The sequence below is a fragment of the Globicephala melas genome, chromosome 7, assembly GCF_963455315.2.
Source record: "Globicephala melas chromosome 7, mGloMel1.2, whole genome shotgun sequence".
Lineage (NCBI taxonomy): Eukaryota > Metazoa > Chordata > Mammalia > Artiodactyla > Delphinidae > Globicephala > Globicephala melas.
The window spans coordinates 59,482,703-59,509,347 of NC_083320.1; the positions used below are offsets into that span (position 1 = coordinate 59,482,703).

A 26,645-nucleotide genomic window follows, 5' to 3' on the forward strand; every position below is an offset into this window, starting at 1 on the left:
ACCTGCAGAGACCCACGTGGAACTTATTCTACCCCTGGACCTCCATTCCTCAATAACCAAAATGAAGAAATACAGACTTCCACGGGGCTTGCTGGATGCCCTGGAGAAGCCCGGGACAGCCATTTGAAACAGAACGGAACAAAGCCTAGAAACAGTTTAGTCTGCGAGTCCTAAATAACATCCCGAATAAAAGGGAAAAAAGGAAAAAAAACAAAACAAAAACGAGCCTGTGGTCTACAGTGGTCAGTGTCATCACAGGGCAGGCCACTGTCCCTGGGCGATCCACCCAGGTAGGAACCAACTTTTTGGTCCTGTCTACAGCACATGTTTTAACAAGGTGAGAGAAGTCAGGACTGCAGGGTGTGAAGAGACTTGCTTTAGAAAATGAGCGTATTCACAGTTAACAAAGCGGCAAAAGCGTTCGGGAGAGGTGCGCCACGAGGTGTTTCCGTGGACGTGCTGTTAGGCCAGATGGAGTGAAAGTCGGTGTGGCCAGCCTGCGTCCACCCAATCAAATGGGAGCCCCTCCCCCATCCCAGTGGACTCTGTGGTCGCAGTGACAGAACAAGCCCAGCCAGGCCGGAGCCGCCCGCTCAGAGCCGCTGTGCCATCTAGTGTCTCAGAAGAGACTCACCTCTCTGCTCTGGAAACAGACGAAAGCTCTCTCCTCTCCATGTACCCCACCCCCCAGAAGAGCGTCCGACACCACATCTAACATGGAGCCTTCCCTACCACGATCACTGAACAAAAGCGGGCTCGTCGTGGCAAACAGTGGCATTAAGTACCTCTCATGCTTTGGTCTTTGTGGGGCGGACAGAGAAAAAACTGGAGAAGAGATCCTGCAGATCAGCCCCCAGCCTGTTCCAACAGTAATGAAAGGGGCCCAAGGACTGAAGGCAATTTGGCTTTCAAGAGTCAAGGGAACACTGTGCCCCGCGCAGGAGGAGGGAACTCCCAACGCACCTTCACAGAGGACATGCGAGGCTGGGGAAGTGAATTGACTCTCCCGGCTGCTCTGAGTGGCAGCCGGTGAATGTACCTGGTCTTTACTCGTCCTTCTCCAGATGTCACAGGGAGAGGTATTAGGCATCCCTGCTTCTTTACAAATCTGCGTGGTGCCACATTGATGTGGATGTGTTGGATCCTGCTGTGGAAAGGCCTAGTTTCTGCAGGGGATGCATTCCGGCAGCAATGCCTTAGTTACAGACAAGATAATAAACGGGGATGGAGGGAGAGGCATTTTATACATTAAAGGATGGGAGGACTCAGGTGATATTGGAAGCTGCTGGTAAATACAGTTTTATCAAGGAATTTATCAAGGTCAGAGACAGAGCAACTCAGTTACTGGAACGTGGATAAAATGAGGGATTCGTCCAGGCACGAAGCATGCACACTGGCATGGCCAGTGGTAACCTAGGCAGGTGAAAAGACCCAGTTCTTCGAGAACTGTCGCCTAGTAGACGTATTCCCTGGTGCATGGGGAAAATACCCAGAAAAGTCAATGTTATAAATATCTAAGCAAGACCTGATCACGCGTCAAAATAAAGGAAACGCTTTGTTATTTTTTTCTTGGGGGTGGAATGCTTTATTTTGGTGGCAACACTTCACCTCAACCCACCTGACTCTCCTGCTTTCAAGTCATTTCTCAAGTGTGGATCATTTCCCAACACTCTTCAGATCTTGAGATCTCACCTCACCCCCCTTCCCTTAAAGGAAAGTTTGGTGTGGTTTTCCACCCCCTTGTCTAAAAACCCAGCACAACATGTTTGTTTCTTTCTCTTTTCACCTCCCAGGACCCTTGCTTCCTAAGAGTTAGCAGTTAAGGGTTTGAGTCATTCCAGGAGCTTGGTGACTTGCCATTTAAGGTGTCCTGCCCAGCTCTGTCTGCTCGCTTCCCTGCCACACCACCACCCCTCACCTTACCTTTAACCCAGAAAAGGACGTCTTAAGCTTATCAGATACAATTAGGCATTTTCTAGTTCTGATAGCAAAGCCTGTGCACACAGGGATTCTTCCCTTCTTCGTGAAGTTGGAAATGCATACAGTTTACAACTGCAGTTAAGGGTAAAAGCTTCATGAATATTTGAGAGAAATGAAGTCATCCCCAACAGGACATGGGGTAAGGGTTCTGTGATTCAGGGCCTCTGAGGGCTAAGTGTTTTGGGGACAGTGTGATTTGAGGTTTTTCATGTTTAGAAACCGAGTATGCCAGAAATTCTCCCAGCAGAAGTGTTTACTATAAGGGCACGATAGAAGTGTACCATTAAACCTTTTAAAAGGTACAACTATAAATATTTCACTTTAAAACACTTAAGCAGCAACTTGAGAAAAACAAACAAATTTGGATAGAAGCAGATAGTATAGCAACCTGCCTCTGTATATAAGACATACATGTCAGATAGAAAATGCAAATGTTTTTTGAGCAGATGCTATGTGGATATATTATTTTTCCTTATAAAAATTAATTCTTCATGAATCAGGGACAGATAGATTATCCATATTTCTTTGGACTCCACTGCTTGTTCAGTAAAGCCACCAGAGAGGAAGAAGTTTAGGCAATCTATTAGAGAGGAAAGATTATTATCCATGAAAAAAGTGAATGAAACTGGATTTGGAGTAAGCAGACTTGGGCTCAGTTCCTGGTTCAGCCACATATACTACTGTGTGATGTTAAAGAAGACACTCGCCATCTACTAAGCTCAATTTCTCCATCTGTAAATTGTGGATAATAACATTAGTCCTACTCAGTTCATAGTTATTCTGAGGTTCAAAGAGGTGATATATGTGAGGTCATTATATAAAACGTATAGCGTGACTCATTTTTAGTTGTTAAGTTTTGTTTGTGATCCTGGCTAGTGTGTTGATATAATTTTTTTCTACAGTACATGTGTACCTCATCCAGGTCTATACAGTAATAACTTAATGAGATGAGACTACTCTGCAATAATTATTTTAAAATCAGATTTCCATGACATCTTTCCTCAGTAAGGCTCAAAGAACAAAGCCAAGAGACCATTTTGAAGCCTTTTTGGCCTGGGATAGGTGGTAGACCATAGAACAGAACACAGGATCCAGAGTCAGAAAGACCTGGACCAAATCCTGAGTCCACGACTTTCAGGATGAACACAGGCAAGTGACTTAACCTAAGCCCCACTTTCCTAATCCGTAAAATACGGATAATATTAATAACTACCTCATGGTTCTGTTGAAAGAATTGAATTAGACAACTGTTGAGCACAGTGCCTAGCACACGTGTGTTCAATAAATGTTGGCTGTGATTAAATACTATTGCATTTGTTTTTCCATTCACAGTCCCTTTGTGAAACTGGGAGAGAGTAAGCAGGTATTAAATTTATAGTTTAAGAGATCTGTAATCTGGAGATGTTGGGGGACTTACTGGTAACTTGGTAATACTAGAATCCGGGGCTCTTGTGCTTAATATTACTTTCACTGTATTTAGCAGACTCTTAGGTCAAATGCATGTATCTCAAATGCTGTCATTAAATTCTTAAAATATAATTAATTGTAATCTCATAAAACTCAATATCTGGCGTTCTATCTTTAGTCTCAGCCCCTCCAATCCATTCTCTACAGATAGCAGAGAAACCTACCTACTGCGAAGCTGGCCATGCCACATCTCCCTTTAAACCAGTCAACGGTGCCCCAAATGGCTATAAAATGATATCCAAGGAACACAGAAGCAGACCTTCTTCAATCTGACCTCAGCCTAACTCTCCAGCCACGTTTACCAGCACTCCTGGTCTGGGCACTCCTTCGCTTCCCTGCTGGAACTTTCTGGACACCTTTCTAGCCACAACCCCACTCCTGCATCCCTGCCAGGCTAGGAATTCTTTCTTTGTTCTGGGAAGAAGAGCATTAGAATATTATTTTCTGCTGCCCTTAAGAAGAAAGGGCTTGAGAATCAACCTAAACATCCACCATGAGAAACTGAATGCACTGAGGAACATTCAGAGGATAGACTACTATGCACCTATTAAAAATACCACCTTTAAAAAATACTTAAGGTTAAAAGAGAATGCCGTGACATATTATTAAGTGTAAAAAGTTAGGGACTGAAAAATAACCAGAGGGATAGGCACCGAAACGTTAATAATAATTATCTCTGGAAGATGTGATTGGCAGGTGTTATTTATTCTTCTTTGACTCTTTTCAGTAGTTTCCAAATTTTCTAAACGAGGAACAGATTGACTTTAACAGTAAAAAGTCATACAAATCTTGAGGCGATCCAATAATGATCCCTAAACTGTAAACGGCAGCTACACCCATCTTTCTGTCTCCCAGATCTGAATCCTAATGGCAGCAATCCAATGGCTGGGTTCCCGGGCATGTAAACATGAGGCATAAGTGGTAAATTGCTTTCCTAGGGTAGAGGCAAATCTAAACGCAAGAAACGAACGGCCCACTTACTGCAATCATTTCTTCTGGTAAATTCCACAAGCTTACACTTAGGGCACACAAATCTTTCCAGGAAAAACAAAGGCAAAGTTGGCCACGCAGTGAAGAAAAAGAATCACAATAAAATCTTTTTTTTTTTTTTAATTTCATAAAGATTAGGTCTTCCAGTCATGCTTCTCTTTTCATCTGATTTGCATCTGAGGATGGACTTCATAACCCTGAACATTCTCTTGGCATATCTCAACAGAAATCAAACCCCTAGGCACCACTCATTTTAGGCTTGCTAATCTGGGTTCCCCTGAGGAAACACATTTCCCTGTAACTATCAGGATTTCAAATTTCACACCCTCCAAAACAGCTTGGACAGGTAAAGACCCTACTAAAAGCAGGCTCGGGCTTCCCTGGTGGTGCAGTGGTTGAGAGTCCGCCTGCCGATGCAGGGGACACGGGTTCGTGCCCCCGTCCGGGAAGAGCCCACATGCCGTGGAGCGGCTGGGCCCGTGAGCCATGGCCGCTGAGCCTGCGCGTCTGGAGCCTGTGCTCTGCAACGGGAGAGGCCACAACAGTGAGAGGCCCGTGTACCGCAAAAAAAAAGAAAAAAAAAAAAAAAAAAAAGCCGGCTCTGCTAACGAAAACACACAGCCTCTCAAGTGCCCTCTAGAGCAAGTGTGTGGAACAGAGGGTGGAGGCTGTCTTAATGTAGCCAATTGACTGATAAACAACCCTCCTTCCCCCTTCTGGTATTTTCTCATATCACTTGATTATCTTAAATTGTTTCCTTTCAATCTTATGCCCCATAGGATATGTTAGAAAATATTACTTGATCACATGAAATAAATGAACTCAAGCTTATGAGTTTCTGACCCATTTGGAAGACTCCATAACCTACCAACAATTCTCTTATGTGTTTATATATATATATTTTTTTAATTTCATTTTTTTCCCCCCTTCTGCTCAGGCCCAACTGTCTTAAGCTTCTAGGCTTTTAGGGAATTTCAAAATTGCAGACAGACCTAGAATTAGATTTGGGAAATGGCATCTTCTTCATTTCCCTCCCGCCTTTAGGCTGGTTTCTGATAGATCATTCTAAACAGTGCAGCACTAGGTCTCACTTTGCTTGGAAGGAGAAGTTGGGAGGCTTGTATGGCAAGGGCCTTCTTTGTCTCCTTGAAGTCTCTTTTTATCCAGCTGGCCTCAAGTTCATAACATCCTGCTTACCTGCTCATTCCACATCTCTTTGCCCATGGCCCCTCTCCAAAGTACCTGCTCAAAGGTAGCCAGAGTCCATGTCTCTGCTGGTAAGGGTCTCCACTGTATCTATTTGCTGTAGGGTAACCTCTTGTTTTTAGACTTTTAAACAAAGCAAAATCAAAACAATAAGCTCCAAGAGCTCATTTTAGGTCTGATGGCCCTGTCTGGAAGCCGCAACAACAGCACCATCAAACTGCCACTGTTCTATAGCACTTGCCCCCAAATGCCATCCAGGTCTGCACCTGTAAAACCGGGATGGGCATTGTGAGTCACTCTGCCTGCCACCACATAAAAAGCTAATTTCGCATTCCGAATGTATGTTTTTTTTCAATACCAATAGCAACAAGAGTGTGCCAAAAAATTTCCCCTGAAGCTCTATTCTGTTTTTTAAACTACAGAACATTCTTTCATAGTCTGACAGTTAAAATGCTGCAGTTAATGTAATAAACAGAGAATTTTTCTAAGTAGCCTGTCAAAACAAGTGACACGTTTTTTTTTTGCTAGTGAGTCTCAGATTGAGAACAATAGGAAGTACCTTTCAAAGCAACATCTTCATTATACAATCAAATTCCCAAAGTAATCTTCTCATCAAAGAATATTGTGTTATTTCTTTCTCAGTAATTATCAGAGTTCTGCAACCTCTCTGGGAGTGGTGACTATTATAAAATGCAGCTGTGCTGAGTTACTATACTGGGGGGTCTCGCCCCGGTCAATATGGAACCAATGCATCTCACGCCTCCATATTTCTTAATGACTTGGCAGTTTGGGCAGTAAAAAGTCAACATTTACAGAACCTGTGAACATGCCCTCAAGTTCCCAGGAGCAAAGTGCTCAGCTGCTCTCTTCAAGGACAGCAGTGATACCATCAATTCCTGATAATCTCAGCTTATTTTCTTTCCACTTAAGTAAAGTAGAAGCTCCAAAGGTTATTATCAGATCAAAAAAATGGTGTTGTTTGTTTTTTTTGTGTGTGTGTGTGTGTGTATAGTTTGAAAGTCTGTCTCATAGAATTAGATTCCTTCTTTTTCACTTTTCCATTTCTTAGGGGCTGTCATTCCAATAGAAAGGAAATCTAAGAGTACCAAGTCAAAAGAACTACCAGCCCAGTTCCAACATTTGAGGTTTCATAAAACCTGAAAAGATGGGAAGATCCCAAGGGCGCCCAAAATGATGTACCTTGGGATACGGGTGAAACCTGTACTTTAGCGGCCAGTGATAGGTTAAAAAAGTCCAAACTTTGGAATGTAATTTTCTCTGAAGAATCTTTGGGCTGCCAAGGATCATGCGATTCAATGCTGTATGGAAGAAAAGAGAAGCACAAGTACAGGCTCCTATTTCTAAGGGTAACTCATGAACCCAGCTCTTAGGCTCTTGGGAGGGTGAATCAAACAATTAGCACAAACATCCCTTGCGTGGTGCTTTGCACACAACCAGCACTCAATATATGTTTGTTGCATCTGAATCTAATTTGGGAGTGCCTATCCCATTGGATTAGAAACTCTCCAAAGGCATGAACCATTTTGCTGCTTTTTAAAAACATCTTTGGTAGATGCTCAAAAATATTTGTGAATTGAATGGCATTTCTGTCTCCCTTGAAGCAAGGGAGAGCTGAGGGAACATCAGAGCTGGGGCTAAATGTTCATTTATTCATTCATTCACTAAGCAAAGGTTTACTGACGGTCAGCTTGGTGTAATGCACAGAGCTAGGGATACGGCCTTTTCTAATTTCCACAACAAGTTCAATTTCCCTCTCCATATTACATTCTATCAACATACACTACATTTTCCTTTGTAGCATGTGGTGCAGTGGTGATTAAATGATTACTTGCATAACTAGTTGTTTACGGTCTGTCTTCTGTCCCAGACAGAAAGCTCCAGGAAGGAGGTGCAACCCTCTAGTTCAATGCTGCAGCCTTTGCAACTAACATAGTATCTAGGACAAAATAGACGTTCAATAAATATTGGTTAAATGACTAAATGAATGAATGAATGAAGTAAAATGAGCTATGTCTTTGCCTTTAAGAAACTCGCAGTTTCCAATAATGTTTCTCAACAGGGGCATTCTTTTCAGGGCAGCTTGTTTTGGAGGGTTCTAGGTACTGGTGTGTGTTCAGCATCCCACATTTCCTGATGCCCCTAGGGGCTGTCCCCATCTGATTCAGAACCACTGTGTGATGTGGGCTTGAATGAAGATGGCAGCAAGAAGAGCAAGAAGGGATGAAGCCAGCAAATGATGAGGTAAACGAAGGACAATAAGACACGGGGGTGTGGGGAAGAGAGAGGGGAAGCAGTCTGACAGGAAGGAGGACACGGTTTAGAGTGGGGGCCTTCATCGGAGTTCCCCAAGGCCTGGGGATTCTCCCGTCGCCCCCCAACCCCTGTGGTCCTTCAGGGCAGAGAAAACATAAATTCCTGGGCAGTTTTCTTGACTACGACGCATGAAGGTCAGTGAAGCTCTGGGTTTTCTGTTTGATATTTTGGATTTTCCAGCAACAGTTTTGTTTGAAGAAAGCGTTTTGAGGTTAAAGGAGCTAAAAACCATGGCTCTGGAGTTAAGGATGACGACGCTAACTGGGTGGAGGGAAGGCCTCTGAAACACACGGCACAGGACATTGAGACCCGAGAGGAAGTTGTGACAAAGGGGTCACGGTGTGACCGAAAAATGAGCTATGCTGAAGAGCCTTTTTGCAGCATGGAGTAAGGGCAAGGGAAAGGGGGGAATCCTGGGGAAAGGGAAGGAGGGTGCGGTGAGAGGCTGCTGTGAGTTGGTGTGCGGGGCCCACGCCGGGAAGCTGGTCTGAGGGACACCTCGCTCTTGGAAGCGCCCAGGGGACACGCGAGACGGGCAAAGTATAAGGCTCTTGTCGAGCCCCGCTGACGAATGGAGGTCGGCCAAGCCAGTGACTCGGGGTCGACACCCACAGCTGGCGCGCACCGGTTGCCGGGTGGAGAGGGATTTCGTTTCCAGCAGAAAAACATAAGCTCTGTGTGCAGTGGTTTCAGATCCAGGGGCCAAGTCACCCCTCATTGAAAAGGTCTCCCTGAGGTTGGGACTGAGGCATATACCCTTCTTCATATGCCCTGTGGCAATTAGCTGAGTGCTCTGAACAGATGAGGGGCTCAATATACTCTTTCTGGATTGATCAGATAAAACTCATCGGAGTCCTCAACTTTAGCTGGTGGTCAGGTGGGTTTCCACTGAGCTGGAAGGGAGGGAACACCTCACTGGCTGATTGGAGGCCTTGAAGAGTTTAATGGAGCAGTGGTGCTCTCTTAAGAATGCGCCCTTAAGATAAAAACTCTAATTCGAAAAGATACATCCAGCCCTGTGTTCATAGCAGCGCTATTCCCAATAGCCAAGACATGGAAACAACCTAAATGTCCATCAACAGATAAATGGATAAAGAAGATGTGGTATAAATATATATATATACACACACACACACAATGGAATATCACTTAGGTATAAAAAAGAATGAAATAATGCCATTTGCCGCAACATGGATGGACCTAGAGTATATCATACTAAGTGAAGTAACTCAGAGAAAGACAAATATTATATGGTATCATTTATATGTGGAATCTAAAAAGTAATACAAATGAATCTATATATAAAACAGAAAGTCTCACAGACATAGAAAACAAACTTATGGTTACCAAAGGGGAAAGGGAGGGGGGAGGATAAATTAGGACTATGGGATTAATAGATACAAACTACTATACATAGAACAGATAAACAACAAGGATTTACTGTAGAGCACAGGGAACTATATTCAATATCTCACAATAACCTACAGTGGAAAATAATCTGAAAAAAATATAAAACTGAATGACTTCGTTGTACACCAGGAACTAACACAATATTGTAAATCAACTATACTTCAATTAAAAAAAAATAAAAAAAGAATGTGTCTTTAAGCTAAGGAGCAGAAGCCTCCGCATGGGGTGAAAGTATGTGCTGAATGAATGAAAGGAGGCATACAAGCACAGGTATGAGGTCTAATGGTTCTGACGACCTCTGTCCTATTGCATCAGGAAGAAAGGGGCTTCCACAGTCTGGCACAGAAGCAGAGCAGTTTGTTTTTCATGGACAAAGGTCATTTAATACGTGTACCCAGTTTTGACACCCCGAGCCAACTGAGAGAAATCTCTCTAGCTTTAACTCATGCAACAGGGAAGTGGAACTATCTGGCTCAAACACAAGAGGCAGACATATCTGTCACTCCTTCAGCATCTCTCCTTTGGCCCTGGGGGAAGGAAGGCCACATCTTTTTTTGTGTGGTACGTGGGCCTCTCACTGCTGTGGCCTCTCCCGTTGCAGAGCACAGACTCCAGACATGCAGGCTCAGCGGCCATGGCTCACGGGCCCAGCCGCTCCGCGGCATGTGGGCTCTTCCCAGACGGGGGCATGAACCCACGTCTCCTGCATCGGCAGGCGGACTCTCAACCACTGCGACGCCAGGGAAGCCCGGCCACGTCTTTTGAAGTCAGCCTTGCTTTCCTCCGCCCAGGTGTGCACCTTTGCACGGGTGACCAGCAGGGGGAGCCGCACGGTCTCACTCACGGTTTGCGGAGGATCATCCTCATGTGGGCGTCGGGGCCCATCTGCGACAGCAGCAGCATGGTGTCTTGCAGCTCCTCGTCACACTCCTTTTTCTCCTCCTCTGTAGGCAAAGGGGCATCCTCATGCTCATCATCCAGAAATCGATAAAATAAATATTTATCTTGGAAATGATGCTCCTGGTCCACTAGGGGAAACACGGAGGCAAGCGTTAGCTGCTGCACCTCTGCCTCACGGGCCCGTTTACCAAAAACGGATGGACGGTGTCGGGCAAGAGAGCCAAGTGGCAGCAAAGTGGTGAGACTCCTCACCCGTCTCCCTCGGCCTCACCCAGGCGGGTGCAGCTGTAGGATGCGACCTCTGGGCTGCAGTCATGCACCTCACAGCCCTCTCTGACCCGCCCATCTCCTGAGCTGCCCTGGGACTCTCGTATGAGAACCTGCCAGCTTTCCTGAGATGAGCACTCTGACCAGCAAGAATTGCCTTGGTGACATTTTCTAGCATGTGGGATATCCGTCCTAAACAGGAAAATAACCAACTACCAGATCATGCTCTATAATGTTTGTTTGTTTGTTTCAAAGTACAGACTTAGCAAAAAACAGAAAACCCGACTTCGTCAGGATCAGAATTGATGTTTTTCTTTCTATGTGTACTGCTTATAAACACGTCTGTCTGCAGTTAAAAAATTAAATTGTCTGAACAAAGCTGACAAGACCAAGCATCTAGGTCATATACCAAACATCTAGGTCATATACCCCTAGGATATTATGGTAATTTCCTTCCAGTTCAAGTTTTAAAGAGTTTTTTTTTTTTTTTCTCTCTTATTCCCTTTAAACAAGAAGATTTAGATCTCAGTAGGACAAAGTCATAAACTTGGCTTAGAATCCCTCATCTCTGTGTCTTAAAGCTCTTAAGCCCCTTTTCAGGAGGGAGCATCAACCCTATCCAAAGATAAGGAGGAGTGGGAGGATCCTTGCTGCTCAAAATATGATCCCTGGAACTGCAGCATCAGCGTCGTCTGGGAGCTTTTGGAAATGCAGACTCTCTGGACCCATCCCAGCCCTGCTGAATCAGAATCCGCATTTTAACAAGAGTTCCAGATGATTTGTATACACAGTAAAGTCTGTGAAAACACTGGCAAGAGCATCATTAGATTCCCAGGTATTTAAAAATTAATGATTTTAATAGTTTGTCAGTTTGGAAAAGTGATCTTTAAACAAATGGCATGAGGAGTTCAATCACAGTTCCACTCCAGTCCTGAATAGCTACTCTGCTCAGTGAGAGCCCCTGTGGCTATCAGGGGCTACGCCACAGAGCACACTCCTGCTACTACGTGTGGGTACAAAAAAACTGGCTCTCCCAGAAAACTCAGCTTCTGAATTCAGTACTCTCTTTCATATTATCAGCCCGGCCACATGCTCTGTTGCTCTTCCGTCGGCCCCTGCATCAGGACTGCTATGCAATGCTCAGAGTATAACCATGCTATTGATGAACCGTGAATACAAACTAATAAACATAATTGGAACTGACGCACTCGGCTTTCAATTTCATTTTCCCTTCATCCGCTCTCCCAAGTTAGGAAGGTACAATGGTGGAACACTGCAATCAACGGCATCCACTTGCTGCATTTGTACTGCTGAATGAAGATGCTAGCTCTGCGGGTCCCTAAAGGGATCATAATTCTTTCTGGCCCATGTGGGAGTTCAGCCACAACCTACCTAGGGAAGTGCACTTCCTAGCATTTCTTGAGGGTTTTCCAGGGACCGTGGCTCATCTTACCGTGGTTGAGAACACCGTCTTCTACCAGGACTTGCCACATGCCAACAGCTTGAATTCGGGAGTGAACACACGGAGTCTGCTGCAGCATCCAGTCCACCAGCTCGGTCCCCACGCAGCATTGTCTAAGGAGCGGGAGGACACAAAGGAGGGGAAGTCACCCCCTTGCAGATGAAGGACGGGAGATGGCTTCTGAGAGGAGACCCTCCCACAGGGCTCCACGCTCTTCCACCCTAAGAGGTCTCATGGCAAACAAAGCACTGCGTGATGTGGCCTCAGGTTCTCAAACTTTTGTACAAACCAATAAAACCACTCAACTCACGAGAGAACCTTCTAGGCAAGGCTGGCTAAACGAAAGAGCATTACAGGCAGCAGCCCCAGGGGAGACTAAAGGGCAGCTAGACGGGGAGCGTGACCTGGCAAGAGAATCCCAGGGCCAGAAACTCTTGAGCCGGTCCCAGAAAAATCTCAGTGTAAAATGAAGGCAAAGCATAATTCTGACTTCCTTCACTGGAGCCTTTTGAGGAGTGAGTTAAGGTTTGTGAGGCCCTAGGAGGTGCTCCGTGAAAGGCTATGTGTAAATGCAAAATTATATAGCACTTTCTGTTTTCAAGTAATACTACTGAGCTTCCTCAGAGGGGTGCTGGGAGAAACAAGCAATTAGCGATGCAAATCTCTGAAAAAAGTGTGATGCAATGAGCATCTGCACTTCGACAGAGCCTGTCATCTGAAGAGCTCCAGATCCTTTCTGTACAGGCACGCGTTCATCCCTATGATGACCCTCTGTGGTAAGCTGGTCAGGATGGGCAAACTACGTGTGTTAGTTAGGAAACATATAACTATACACACGTATTAGGAAACCTTCAGTGGGGAGCGGGGTGCTCGTGGCATGACTGTTCAATGGAGGAAATGGGATCTTGAAGTCCGGGGGAGGAATCCCAAGGGACGGGAATAAGCAGGGAGTTTCAGAGCAGCTGGCTGCCTGCAGCTGGGTCTGAGTCACTGGTGACCTCCCCTCCTGTGCTGAGGATGCCACCATCTCTGGGGCACTAAGGCTGGTTCCAGCCCAGGGAGCTCCTCTCTAGTGGGAACTGGAGGAGATTCCCAGTGCTGGTGCACTTTAGGAAGAGCCTAGCCTGGGAGAAGTCATGAGATCCAGCACCAGGTCTACTACTTATTAGCTGTGTGACTCTGGCCATATCGTTTCAAATCTCTGGTTCTCAGTTTTTTCATGTGTAAAAGAAAAGAGGAGGAAAAGATGGCTTCAAAGGCCATGTCCAGTTCTAAGACTCCAGGAACTCTGAAATCTATCAGAACTCCTGGGATGTCCTGATTCGGGTCTGACCCAAGACTACACCACAAGGAGGATGTCCTGAGAAAGCTGTTAGATTTCTAGGACTGCTCTGATTACAGTCCATACCTACACTTTAGAGCTTCAATAGGCAAAGAGGCACCTAGTTACTATTCATTGTGAACCAAACGTATGATGTGTCATGTTCCTCATCTAATTTGAGAATTTATTAATGGGAAAAGTCATGTAAAAGTATAAAAAAATCGATTTCATGTGGCTTTTAATTCAATGATTACTTTTACTAAAAAGAGCATATGGTGTTGAGATGATCCCAGAGCCTCTCGGCCCTGGGACAGGGTGTGAGAGTCTTGCAGTCAGAACACAGAACAAAGACACACAGCTGTGCCACTTGTGGCTGGTGGAATCACCGGGTTTCCTCTCTATTAATGATCTTTAGCTATTTTAAAATCGACAGCTGATCTCTAGTGTGGTGATCACCGGGGGTGAGGCTGCATCTGCGGAGACTTCAATCCCTTTGCACTGCAGTAATGGTAGAAGTGGCGGCAGGTGAAAACAGGAGGGAGGGAGAGGATGGGACTGGAAACAAGATCTGGGACCAGGCACTCAAAATGTCCTGCAGGAAAAAGAAATCATGCCTCTGGCTTCCGGTTGCGTCCACGGGTCATTATCAACAGATCATTAATTTGTGTCATAGGGTGTGGAATAGACGTAACACCTATATTTCAGGGGGTTAAAATCTTAGGACTATGGTGCAAGAAAGAGATTATGGTTTCTGACTTCTAGCTCCCGTTATTTGTCACCAAAGATGACATCTTTAATGGAATTTCCCTAATGCAAGTCAACACTTGGGAAAGCATAATCACCTCTTAAACTAAGGGAATATAAATGTAAAAAGAAAAAGGTCCTTTAGCTGTATGAGATGTTTGAGACCTACTTAATGAGTTAAAGAGTTTGAACTCTGAGGACATGGACACATGAGTTTAACCTTTACTTCCCTCAAAACTGTAACAGTGTGTAGGAACTACAGATGCCAAAAAAAGAATGAACTTCCAGAGTTGAAGGAAAAGGCTTCCAAATGTAATCAACCAAAATGGTAGCTGGTAAATATCCCCATTAAAAGGGCAAGGGGAGCAATCGGTCTTAAGAGAGGGAACATGCCCTAAGAGGAGCACGCTACCGATTAAAGTGTTTCTCAAATCCCATCTCATTTCCAGAATTCTATCAAGAAGAGGCCAATCTAAATGTAACAAGCTGCCAGTTTTGGTCTTATAAGCATATTCATGACAAACCGAAAAAGTGATCCAAAGAGAAAGCATTTGCAACGTGTTTCCATCTCTGTCCTTGGGAAAGAGACTGGATTTGAGGTACATATACTGGAAGGTTTGCTCTAGGGTAAACCAGGTATAATTTTACAGGTACTATCATGGTTGACGGTCACTAGAAAGATATATATATGTATCCTTTGTGGTAACTTTAAAATTTGTATTCTAGCTTTTCACTGTGTCTTATGAATTTGGTTCACGTGAGTCAAATGGGTTTTGACTCATGCTAAGTCTGATGGGTTCTGAGGTCATGTCTAAACAAGGCTACATGAGAGAGTCCGACTGATTGCTGAAAGAGGGCTGTGAGTCTGAACCGTGGGCGCAGGGAGAGGGAGTGAAGGCTTTTGTGCCATAGACAGGACGTTCTAGTTCCTAAACCGCTGCTGAGTTGATAAAATCAAAAGTTAAAGATTAGACATGAATCCTTCATTTACCCACCATGGTTCAGTCATTCCAGAAGGTCGACTAAATCATACAGCCCCTGTCTTTATCATTTCTTAACTCCAGTGGCAGCTAGAATGGGTCTTTATTCTATATGATTACAGAGGTGAAACAGAGTTGCATATCTTATTATATGCATACTAGAATGGAATCCTACATTAGAAAGTAAATTATGTAAAGGGCATTTTATATTTCGTTCACTCCTGTACCCTTAGGGTTTGGAACAGAATAATGCCTGGTGCCCAGTAGGTACTTAATAAATGTGTGGAATGAATGAATGACAGAATGAATGAATGAAACTTGCAAATAAACCAACCTTGGTTTAAATCCTGGCACTGCCATTCACTAGATTTGTGACTTGGTCAAGGAAAACTATTTAATCTCTTCTGAGCCTCAGTTTTATCATCTGAAAAATGGCCACACACCTACCTCGCAGGTTGTGATGAGGATGAAATGAGATAATATATATATATATAAAGTGGCCTGGTACAGGGCTTCAAGTACAAATGAACACTTAGTAGATGTTAGTTGAATCTCATCTAAATCTAGTAGTTTTCCTAAAATACACTTCAGCAAACAGAATTACAAAAGTTTTCTATGTTCATCACAGTTAAAGCAATGTCTAAGCAAATTAGTTTAGGAGTAACTCCTGGGAATATGAGGGCTAATTAGAGTTAAGTGGGGATCCAAGACAAGCTTAACTTCCAGAACCTGGAGGATTATAAAACATGCTGCCCATGGATGGAAAACAGGGAAACACAAGTTTGTTCTAACTTCACTAATCACTAATCTGAGGGGGCCATAGCCTTTAGAATTATTGCACATACCTGTATGTCTTTAGGTGGTATTTTCTATCTCTTATCATGTGAGGTGCTCGAGAGAGAATGGCATTTCGTAATATTTTTCCAGCCCTGAGGATCTTCTCTGAAGGAACCTGAATTTTAATCAGATGGGAGGAGGGGAAGAGAAAGGAGAGTTAAAAATGGAAAACAAACCAGATGCATCACTAAATCACTTTCCAATCTGACTTTTACTTGAAAAATACAATCCACTTGTACATTTGCATTGTTCACTCGTGTGACATGTCACTGTTTTACACTGAAAACTGAGACACACCGATATATACTGTTTCTAGAAACTGTATCCACAGTTTCTTGATGTGATGCTCTGACATATGGACCACTTCCAGTGGTTACTTAAGAAGCTAGCTCTGCTGGCTCATCAACCCACCTACATCCCATTACCTTGGTAATGGTGTTAGCAGGACGAAGAGGAACGTGAGGTTCAATGAGAGGTGTCTGAAAAATAAAATGTTAAAGCAAAAGAAAATTAAACAAAAAGCTCACTGAAGAAAATTATGGGTCAGGGAATAACAAGAAACATCCATTTTTATAAAACTCAAAATAGGATTAAAAAAGCAAGAGAGAAAATCTGCCTAAAGAACTTGAATGCACAGGCATTCAAAGGGCAAAATTAAGACCATTCGATTTGCCAAAATTTAAACGTAAATTATTAAAAATGAAAACAACCAAACAGATAGGAATGATTAGATGTTTGCAGGCTTAATGAGAAGGGAATCAATACCTACCCACAGCATAACAAACATCAGGGCAGAGGACAAAACAAAAGATAAACGTGAATACAGATTAAAATGACCTATCTCAGGGGATAGGGATAAAGGACTGATTTAGAATGGAAATGAGCGACTTCATCCTCTCTCATGTAGTTAAGATTCTCTTCCTGCAATTTGTATTGTTAGAAAGTTTTAATTTTTTTTTTTTTTTTGGCGGTACGCGGGCCTCTCACTGTCGTGGCCTCTCCTGTTGCGGAGCACAGGCTCTGGACGCGCAGGCTCAGCGGCCATGGCTCACGGGCCCAGCCGCTCCGCGGCATGTGGGATCTTCCCAGACCGGGGCACGAACCCGTGTCCCCTGCATCGGCAGGCGGACTCTCAACCACTGCGCCACCAGGAAAGCCCGCAGTTTTAATTTTTAAATGATGCTTCTTTGTGGTTTTACATACTCAAGTTCCTGGAACGCACCGGGGCAGCTAGTGTACCATCTCTCTCATCTGCAAAGTGGTATACAAAGTTTTCAGGATTCTGCGACTATCAGAACAGCTCTAGGATCTAGATAAAGCCCCTAGCGCTATCCACATTCCTCAGATGAAGGTGCTGAATTGGAATCCCAGGGAAATGACTTGCTACACAGCTACACAGCTGAGGCCCCTAGTCCTACTGAAACCCCTTCACTCTATTTTTCTGAAATATCTGGTAATGGCAAAGATACATTCTGTCAAAGGTGGGGATAGAACCATCAACACAACGCTGTTTATGCCACTTCCAGAAGGTAAGTAGTACATTTACCTGTTAGACTGCGGTGGGCAGAATAATGGCCCCCAAAGATGTCCATGTCCTTATCCCCAGAAGCTATGAATATGTTAGATTACATGGTAAAAGGGACTCTGCAGATGTGATTTAGTTAAGGATCAAAATAAGCAGATTATTCTGATGTTTCTAGGTGGCTCCAATGTAACTGTAATTGTAGGGTCCTTAAAAGACGGAAGAGGGAGGCAGAAGAGTTGGAACCAGAGAGCTAACAGTGGGAGTAGGACTCAGTCCGATTTTGCTGGCTTTGATGGTGGAGGAAGCCAAGAGCCAAGGAGTGAGGGCAGCCTCTGGAAGATGGAAAAGGCGGAACGATACATGATTTCCCCCTGGAGCCTTCAGAAGGAACGGGCCTGCTGATACCTTGATTATAGCCCAGTGAGACCAACTTCAGACTTCTAAACTACAGCACTGTAAGGTTATTCATTTGTGTTTCTTTAAGCTTGTGGCTTACACAATTGGTTACAGCAGTCACAGAAAACTAACACAGAGATTACTATACTTTATACTAAAAACCCATACTTTTTGCAAATAGAAGCCATTGCATTGAAAATAAATTGGTAGGTTTTTCCTTTGTCTTAATATATAATCAATAGGGAAAATGAAAAGTCAATATTAATTTTAAATACTTTAGGTACCTAAATATGAATATACATGTATAAACATATGCCTTCTTTTTTTTTTTTTTTTTTTCAGTATGTGGGCCTCTCACTGTCGTGGCCTCTCCCGTTGCGGAGCACAGGCTCTGGACGCGCAGGCTCAGCGGCCATGGCTCACGGGCCCAGCCTCTCGGCGGCATGTGGGATCTTCCCAGACCGGGGCACGAACCCGTGTCCCCTGCATCGTCAGGCGGACTCTCAACCACTGCGCCACCAGGGAAGCCCTATGCCTTCCTTTTTATTAACAATAAGTTTCAGGTGGGTTTCTGCTTTTAATATTATAATAGAATTAAGGAAAAAAGGGAAAAGAATCCTAAGTTTTAAGAACAGCATAGATGAGACACAGATTTAGAATGAAATCGCACTGAACTGAAACATTGTCATCACCTTGCTGGCATCTAGACCTTTTCTTCCTCTCGAAATCACTAGAGCGCAAATGTCAAGCAATATTATAATATTTGAGCAGCATTCTGTTTACAACTAGCATAGACCAAGGAATGTCAATCTGGTCAAATTCAATAGCAGCTTTAAACAGAGACCGACTCTGTCCTGAAGTAGCCCACGCTCTCTTATGGCAGACCTTTCATGGGAAAGGGACCATGAGCTCACAGACTCCCTGTACCACCTCCTCAAAAAAGACAGAGAATTCCGTGATGCCAAATCACCTGGAATCATGTTCAAAAGGGGGGAGGCCAGCATGCACCAGGGCGCTGGAAATGTGTGCAGTCAAAACAGTTGATTATTTCCAGGTCGTGAGTTCCCAGTACTCATGCACCTTGTCTCTTTACGTCACGCAGGTTGGTTTGTAAGTCTAGGACTGTGCCTGGTTATGCATCCAAATTGTAGAAGCCTCTGGCTATTCTTGAAAATAACAGCAGAAACCCATTTCTTCTTCCTGTCTTAGAAGAAGGAAGTGTAGGTATATGTGGTCTAGAGCAGATGAATGTAGGATAAGCTTCTGAGGTAACCTTTTCTTTCCTATGGAAAAAAACACATCTGTTTCCCTTTGCAGTAGTCTTTGAGAGGCTGGCTGAGCCAGAGGTCAAGAAGATGCCCGTGCTTGAGGATAACTGATGAATGTTTACTCTTTGGTAGGCGCGATGAAACATTATTTGAAGATTGCATCTGTTTATTTGTTTCTACAAAAATGACTATATTTAAGCAAAATGCTAACAAGTGGTCCCTAGGTAGTCAATTTGGTTGGACAGTTCCCTTTTTGCTTCCTTGGAGCCCTGAAAGGAAACTATTACCAAAGCAGGGGAAGCATCAGACTTCAACCAGTTCCTTTGATTTACAACTTCTAAAGGAGCAAAACGTACACAGGTTGCCTTTTAGCGAGATAATCCCAGGACCAAGAGGCTGTTTAATCTGTTGAAAGGCAGCATTCTCAGAACCTTCCCTGGCTCAGAGATTTTAGGTTTGGAGGCAATATAATGAATAGATGCTTTGAGATGGGGACAGTCCCTTTATTTAAATAAAACCTCCAAGGAACACACACAGGGTGAAAGCAGGGAAAGTTTTACTTGGGGGGGAGGGGAATTAACACTTGTCTTTGAAAGGGACTCCATCCCTATTCAGTTAGGCAAGCTTCTATGATGTAAGAGCTACGTTGGTGCCTAGAAGCCATGCGCTGTGAGGCAGAGGGCTGTGACAGGTAGGCCGGGTCCCTGGGACACAAAGTCACTGCCAATGCCTGTTCAGGGGCCCCTTCCATAGGGAGTATGACTTTATTGCTTTTGTATCTGCTTATTTATTTCCTTTTTGGTTTCCCTTGGCTTTCAAGTAAAGTTTTTATCTTTGAGAATTTCACTTTAGCTGAGCTTTAGTGAAATGAGGAGAGGAATTTCATTTTATAAATTTCATTCCCTCAATAGGAGAGGGAAAGAAGCAGGATGGGGTGATTAGTGAGAATCCAAACAAGAAAATCAGCCCTAAAAGCAAGACCAAGGACTTCCTGTGTCAGGCCTTTTACATGTGTTACCTTATTTTATTATTACTCTCATATTTTATGGAGAAAACTAAGGCCAGCAACACACAGGGACTTGAGCTCACACAGCTAATGGCTGGAAGAGCTGGGAAGTGAATCCAGGTCAGTCTTATTCCAGTGTCTACGCTGCAGGAACAGTGACCCATCGCACCTGCTCTTTTCTCCTACAGATATCATGGCTCACACTGTGGAAAGAGTTAACAATCCATTTAATTAAAGTTCATTGAGAAAAATGCATCTAAGCCCTTCTCAGTTACCAGGTACCAGAGTTGATCTTATGAGTTTCCAGCAATAAATGTTCATGACATCCTACGGAGATGACACGTTAGCACCATGCATCATGCTTGGTCTGAATTAACTTTTTAAAAAGCAACTTTCTGGGGCTTCCCTGGTGGCGCAGTGGTTGGGAGTCCACCTGCTGATGCAGGGGACGCGGGTTCGTGCCCCGGTCTGGGAGGATCCCACATGCCGCGGAGCGGCTGGGCCCGTGAGCCATGGCCGCTGAGCCTGCGCATCCAGAGCCTGTGCTCCGCAACGGGAGAGGCCACAACAGTGAGAGGCCCGCGTACCGCAAAAAAAAAAAAAAGCAACTTTGTGACAATAAAACCTTTGGCATTGAGGGACTGCCCTTCCAGGGCTGGGACAAATATACCAGAAAGGTAGGCAGAAGTTGAAGTCCGAGCGGGAAAATGGAAAGCACTCACTATTTCCCATGGAGGGAATTTAATGCTGGAAACTAGCTTTACAGGTGGTGCAAGAGCTGAGAAGCCAAAGAGGTGATGAGGAGGTAACCTGGATTCTAGCCAAGCAGGAAGCCCTCAGGTGGGGGGACAGAGGAAGGAGGAGGCATTGCCAGAGCCGGAGCCAGGTGTCCTGGTGGGAGCTGGAACCCCGGAGGGCCTCCTGGTCCTAGAGGTCCAGCCGCTGCTGGAGATGCTGCCACCCTCCCACCGCTGAGGGGAGCTGGAGACCCTTCCGCATCCCATCCCTCTCCAACCATAAACCAGAGAATAAGGAAAAGAATTGCATTTTATAAATGATTAAACAGAAGAGGGAAAGAAGGAGCTTGGTGACTGATATTGGTGAGAAGATGGATCAAAGCAAGAAAACCAACCCTAAAGGCAAAACCAAGGCCCTGCGGAGGTCGGCTTCCTTGCGATGCACAGCAGAGCACAGGGAGGGCAAAATACTGCTCAGAGGACAAACAGCCCAGGACCCTCCACAGAGGGTGGTTGCTGTGACCACAGAGTGGGCACAGGGCTGCTCCATGTTCAACCCCAGCCCTCTCAGCCTCTCCTATTCCGTATCTCCCCAGCCACACTTCCTGGTGGGCTACAGGTTAAGGAAGGTGGACAGTGCGTAGCATAGAGTGGGCCTTCATTAATGCTTCCTGGGCTTGGTTCCTAGGGCTGCCCTATGTCTTGATCTATAGCCAGAAAACGCATATCACAAATGAGCCCTAAAAGAAACAGACCCCCTCTCTGGTTACATGTCATACCTTTCAACACATCAACCATGCGTTGAGGACACAAATTCTTCCCCCCTACCTGGGCATGAAAGAATCCAAATTGGGCTGTGAAGATGTGATCCTAAAAAGCTAGGCAGAGAGGACAGATAAAGGCAGAGGTGTTCAGCTTTCTCTGCTTTTCTTGGCTTTCTCCCCTGAAGACTTCCCTCAGGAGTGACCGTAATTGGTTCTTGTTTGCTTCTGGAGACGGGATGCATTCTACTGCTTTTTATTATGCTTATATTACTACTGAAAAGGAGAAACAGTAAGGGAAAATATTCCTTTTGGCACCAGAGCCAATTCAGAAATACTAATCAGGTGATGAAAAATGAGTTTAGTCTCTATTACAACACGCACAATAACTCCCCAGTAGATCATTATGAGGTATAAGGCGCTGTAATAGGCCTCGTGAAAAACCATATTCAGGCCCTTTTGAAAGGGGGTAATTCTTTTTACTTAAGTATTTGCTCATAGAAGCCTTTTGCAAGGCACAGCATTTTAAGCCAAGAGACAAGAATAACAAGGTAGATTGGGACACAAAACTCACGGCAGAACTCTGGCAACCCAGCGTAATAAAACGTCATCCAAGCCCACATCCAATTCAAGCATATAATGAAGGTGTATTATGTGCAGAGCAATGTGCTAGGCTAAAGTACAGACTCTGATAAAGAACCTGGTCTAAATGAGCTCTTGATCTTTTGGGGAAAGTAGAACTTCCATGGATTAAACAATTAGTGAGAATCTGAGTCAATGAATAAGTGCAACAATATTCTGGATTTCAAATCCCCCTTTTCTCAGTTCAGGTGAGAAAATCTTTAGGAATTGGGAAGAATATTTAATGTTTTTAGTGAAAACGATACACTTACATTCCCTTGTTTTGGCATTTTGGAATAATACAACTAAGGTCTTAGAAGTGTGTGTCTCATTCTTGTACTCATGGGAAAATTCATCTATAGACCTCTTTGGCTTCCATCGGTAGGCCTTTTAAAGTTTTTCCTAGTTTAAAATTGACGTGTAGATTTCCAGTTTCAGCTTCAACCTGGAAAAGTGGTCATTCCTGCTGTTACGAGAAAAAGCTGAACAGAGTGAAAAGAATGACTTCTCTCAGGTTCGTCAAAGAACTGAGTATGTCCAGAAAACTGCCACCCCGACATCTGGCGAAACGGGGGAATCCAGTCACAGCTGACATTTGCCTAACCTGGACTGGAAGCCACAAACGGGTAGGAACGCTTAAACGGTGCTTAATTAATTAAACCAGGAGGCCGTGAGACTGAGGTGGCTCTAATGCCCGGTGGTCTGTGTAAGCAAACCCAAATCTAAGCCTGCAACTGCCTCAAGGTTCCAACACTGAAACCCAAGGACAGCCAGTCACAGCCGGCTAGGCTTTACGCTACTGCCAATCAGTAGTTTCCTAATTTCGCCTTCACCTTTTCTCTATAAAATTACCTCCCTGAGCTCCCATGGGTGGGGTGCTCCTAAGCACTTCCGGTGTTGTGCTGCCAGGTTCGAATCGACTTTTGCTCAAATAAACTCTTAATATTTTTAATATGACTCAACAATGGTCATTTCGATGATGTGCTGGAGGCTGAATGTGGAGTAACCTGCGAGTGAGAAACTCCTGGGGGAGATAGTCTTAGGTGGGCACCCACACTTTCGTGGGCTTTACCCCTTGGAATTCCTCCAACTTCTCATGGTGAAGAGCCACAGATGATCTCCTTGTGGCTTTGGCAGGGGGAGGGGAAGAATGAGCATTATGATATAGACCCAGAGCACTCTCCGTAGCAAAGGCCTACTCTCCAGGGAAAAGGCTTTACGAGAGTCTTATCCCACGTGGGGGAAGCGCATTTCTCTGACTCTAGTCTCCTCCGGCCTTCCGGCCTCACCTAAAGAAGGAAAAAGCAGCTAAGAAACAGCGGTGAAAGTCCCATGGCAGGGGCACGGGCCCACTAAATGACTGAGATTTAATCACAAGACCATATTCACTTCCCTTCTGCCCTATGCCCCCCACCAATGCCAATATAAACATAGTGGATTACAGCTGAATGTGTAGATTCAGACTCTATCAAAGGAGGAGTTCTCAGGGAAGCCCAAACACAGCAGAGGAGACGAAAGCAAGGACAATTGAGGAATCTGAAACCTCTGGAATCTATAGCTACAGCAAATATTAAACACAGCCCAACTCCTAGCCAGATTAACATAAAACCTCACACTAAAGGCTTATTTATCTCAGTTCCTATTACCCAATACATCATGTCTGCTTTTCAACCAAAAATCACAAGGCGTGCTAGAAGGCAAGGAAAACAGAGTCTGAGGAGACAAAGTAAGCATCAGAGCCAGACTTAGACATAACAAATTTTGGAATTATCAAACAAGAAATTCAAATTAACTGTGATTAACACATTAACTATAGAGTAGCATTCCGTTAATAATACTAAGAAAAATGTAGACAATATGCAAAAATATATTGTGTAACAAAAGCAGAGAAACTAAGAAAGAAATGTCTTCCTTTCTTCTCCTTCCTCCATAGACCAGCAAGAGAGAAGGAAGAGCAGAGAGGGAATGGGAATGGGAGAAGGCACAACACAGCCCTCTAACAAGTGCTGGAACCACCAGCCTCAGTCTCTTCAGAGATTCAACTCCACCAAAAGCTAGACGTTTAAAAAATGGATCTAGCCAGTTATTTTGTGGATATTAACAAACTTATTCTAAAGTTTATATAGGGAGGCAGAAGACCCAGAAGAACCAACACAATTTTGAAGGAGAAGAATAAAGCTGGAGAGCTGATGCTACTCCACTTTATGACTTACTATCAACATAAAGCTGCTGTAACCAAGACAGCGTAGTATTGACAGAAGAAGAGACAAATAGATCAACAGGACAGAACAGAGAGCCCAGAAATACACCCACATAAATATAGTCAACTGATCTTTGACAAAGGAGCAAAGAAAAACACTGGAGCAAAGACAGTCTTTTCAACCATGGTACTGGGACAACTGATGTCCACATGCAAAAAAATGAATCTAGACACAGACATTATATTCTTCACAAAAATTCACTCAAAATGGATCACAGGCTTAAACATAAAATGCAAAGCTATAAAACTCCTAGAAGATAACATAGGAGAATACCTACATGACCTTGGGTATGGCAATGAACTTTTTTGTTTTTTTTTGAGGTTGGGTCAGCCAATCTAGAGTGTTTGATCTACTGATTATTTTCTATATACCAGACAGATCATCCAAGGATCCTACAATGTAGGAAAGTGAGACTCAGAGTAAGTGAACGTCCAAAGCCTCAGTGCTGTGAAGAGGGGAGATAGGATTGAAGCCCAAGACTGCCTGGTCTCAGAGCTCATATCTTCCCACCGTGCCCTGGGGACTCTAGGTTACCACTTTATTATGCAAGGACATAGGAACAGCCAGGTGGAAGAGATGCATAGGGCAAGCTATGTGGGAAGTGGTGAAGAGCTTCTATACCCTCTCCAGGTGTACCACTGTCCTGGAATCTCTGTGTGTTCACTAACTTGGAAGCTTGGTGATGACTTTTTAAGATACAACACCAAAGGCACACAATCCATGAAATAAATAACTGATAAACGGAACTTTCATTAAAAAAAAAATCTTCTGCACTGTGAAAGACAATGTCAAGAGAGTGAGAAAACAAGCCACGGACTGGGAGAAAAAATTTGCAAAAGACACAGCTAATAAAAGACTGCCATCCAAATTATATGAAGGACTCTCAAAACTGAACAAGAAAACAAAAACCCTGTTTAAAAAAGTGGGCCACAGACCTTAACACACACCTCACGAAAGACGATACAGAGATGGCAAATAAGCATATGAAAAGATGTTCCATACCCTCCACATCATATGTTACCAGGGAAATGTAAATGAAAACAACGAGACACCACTACCCACAGATATGAATGGCCAAAATCCCGAATACTGACAACCCCAAATGCTGACAGGTACCTGGAGCAACAGGAACTCTCATTCACTGCTGGTGGGAAATCAAAATGGTGCAGCCTCTTAGGAAGACAGTTTGGCAGTTCCTTACAAAACTAAACATGCTCTTATCACATCTGATTTAGCTATCGTACTCTTTGGTATTCACCCAAATCAGCTGAAAGCTTATGTGTACACAAGACCCTGCACACGGATATTTATAGCATAACTGTCAAAACTTGGAAGCAACCAAGATGTCCTTCAATAGGTGAATGGATCAATAAACTGTGGTACGTCTTTATTCAGCACAAAAGGAAGTGGGTTATCAAGCCATGAAAAGACATGGAGGAACTTTAAATGCATGTTACTAAGTGAAAGAGGTCAATCTGAAAAGGCTACATACTGTATGATTCCAACTATATGACATTTTTGAAAAGGCAAAACTGTGGAAACAATAAAAAGATCAGTAGTCGGCAGGGGTTGGGGGGCAGGGATGAACAGGCAGAGCACAGGGGATTTTTAGAGCAGTGAAAATACTCTGTATGATACCATAATGATGAATATATGTCATTATATATTCATCCAAACCCATGGAATGTATAACACCAAGAGTGAACCATAATGTGAGCTATGGACTTTGGGTGATTATGATATGTCAGTGTAGGTTCATCAGTTGTAACAAATGTATCCTCTGGTGGGAAATGTTGAAAACGGGGGAGGATATGCATGTGTATGGGCAGAGTGTATATGGAAATCTCTGTGCCTTCCCCTCAATTTTGCTGTGAACCTTGAACTGCTCTAAAAAATAAAGTCTTCCTTAAAAAATGGACATGACTATCCTTAGTAACTGAAATAATATTTTTTAGGGCCCAAAGTGACAAAAAATTTATGGACTAAGACTGAGTGTTGTTACGGTTGCTAAGTACCAGTGGGAAAGAAAGTATTCAACTCAACACAGTTAAGAGTGGTTACCAGGGAGAGATTATTTCATGTGTATATTTCACTGAGTTGAGACTCCTTAATCCATCCAAATAAATATATATGTTCATGGTTTTTTTTTTTATGTTCATGTTTTTTTAAATT

The 26,645-nt window shown here is 43.8% G+C and overlaps 1 protein-coding gene across 6 annotated transcripts in view; it reads right to left on the minus strand.

Annotated features, from left to right (window-relative positions):
- Positions 1-26,645, minus strand: part of RAPGEF4 (Rap guanine nucleotide exchange factor 4) — a 317,781-nt gene that overhangs the window by 71,325 nt on the left and 219,811 nt on the right. For 3 of the 6 annotated variants that reach the window (XM_030851867.3, XM_060302240.2, XM_060302239.2), the window contains 4 exons: positions 16,324-16,377; positions 15,907-16,013; positions 12,008-12,129; positions 10,232-10,415 (listed from right to left, as the gene is read on the minus strand). In XM_030851867.3, coding sequence (XP_030707727.1) covers positions 10,232-10,415; positions 12,008-12,129; positions 15,907-16,013; positions 16,324-16,377 — 467 coding nt within the window. The remainder of the gene's footprint in view (positions 1-10,231; positions 10,416-12,007; positions 12,130-15,906; positions 16,014-16,323; positions 16,378-26,645) is intronic. The other 3 variants (XM_060302243.1, XM_060302241.2, XM_060302244.1) reach the window with 1 other exon arrangement.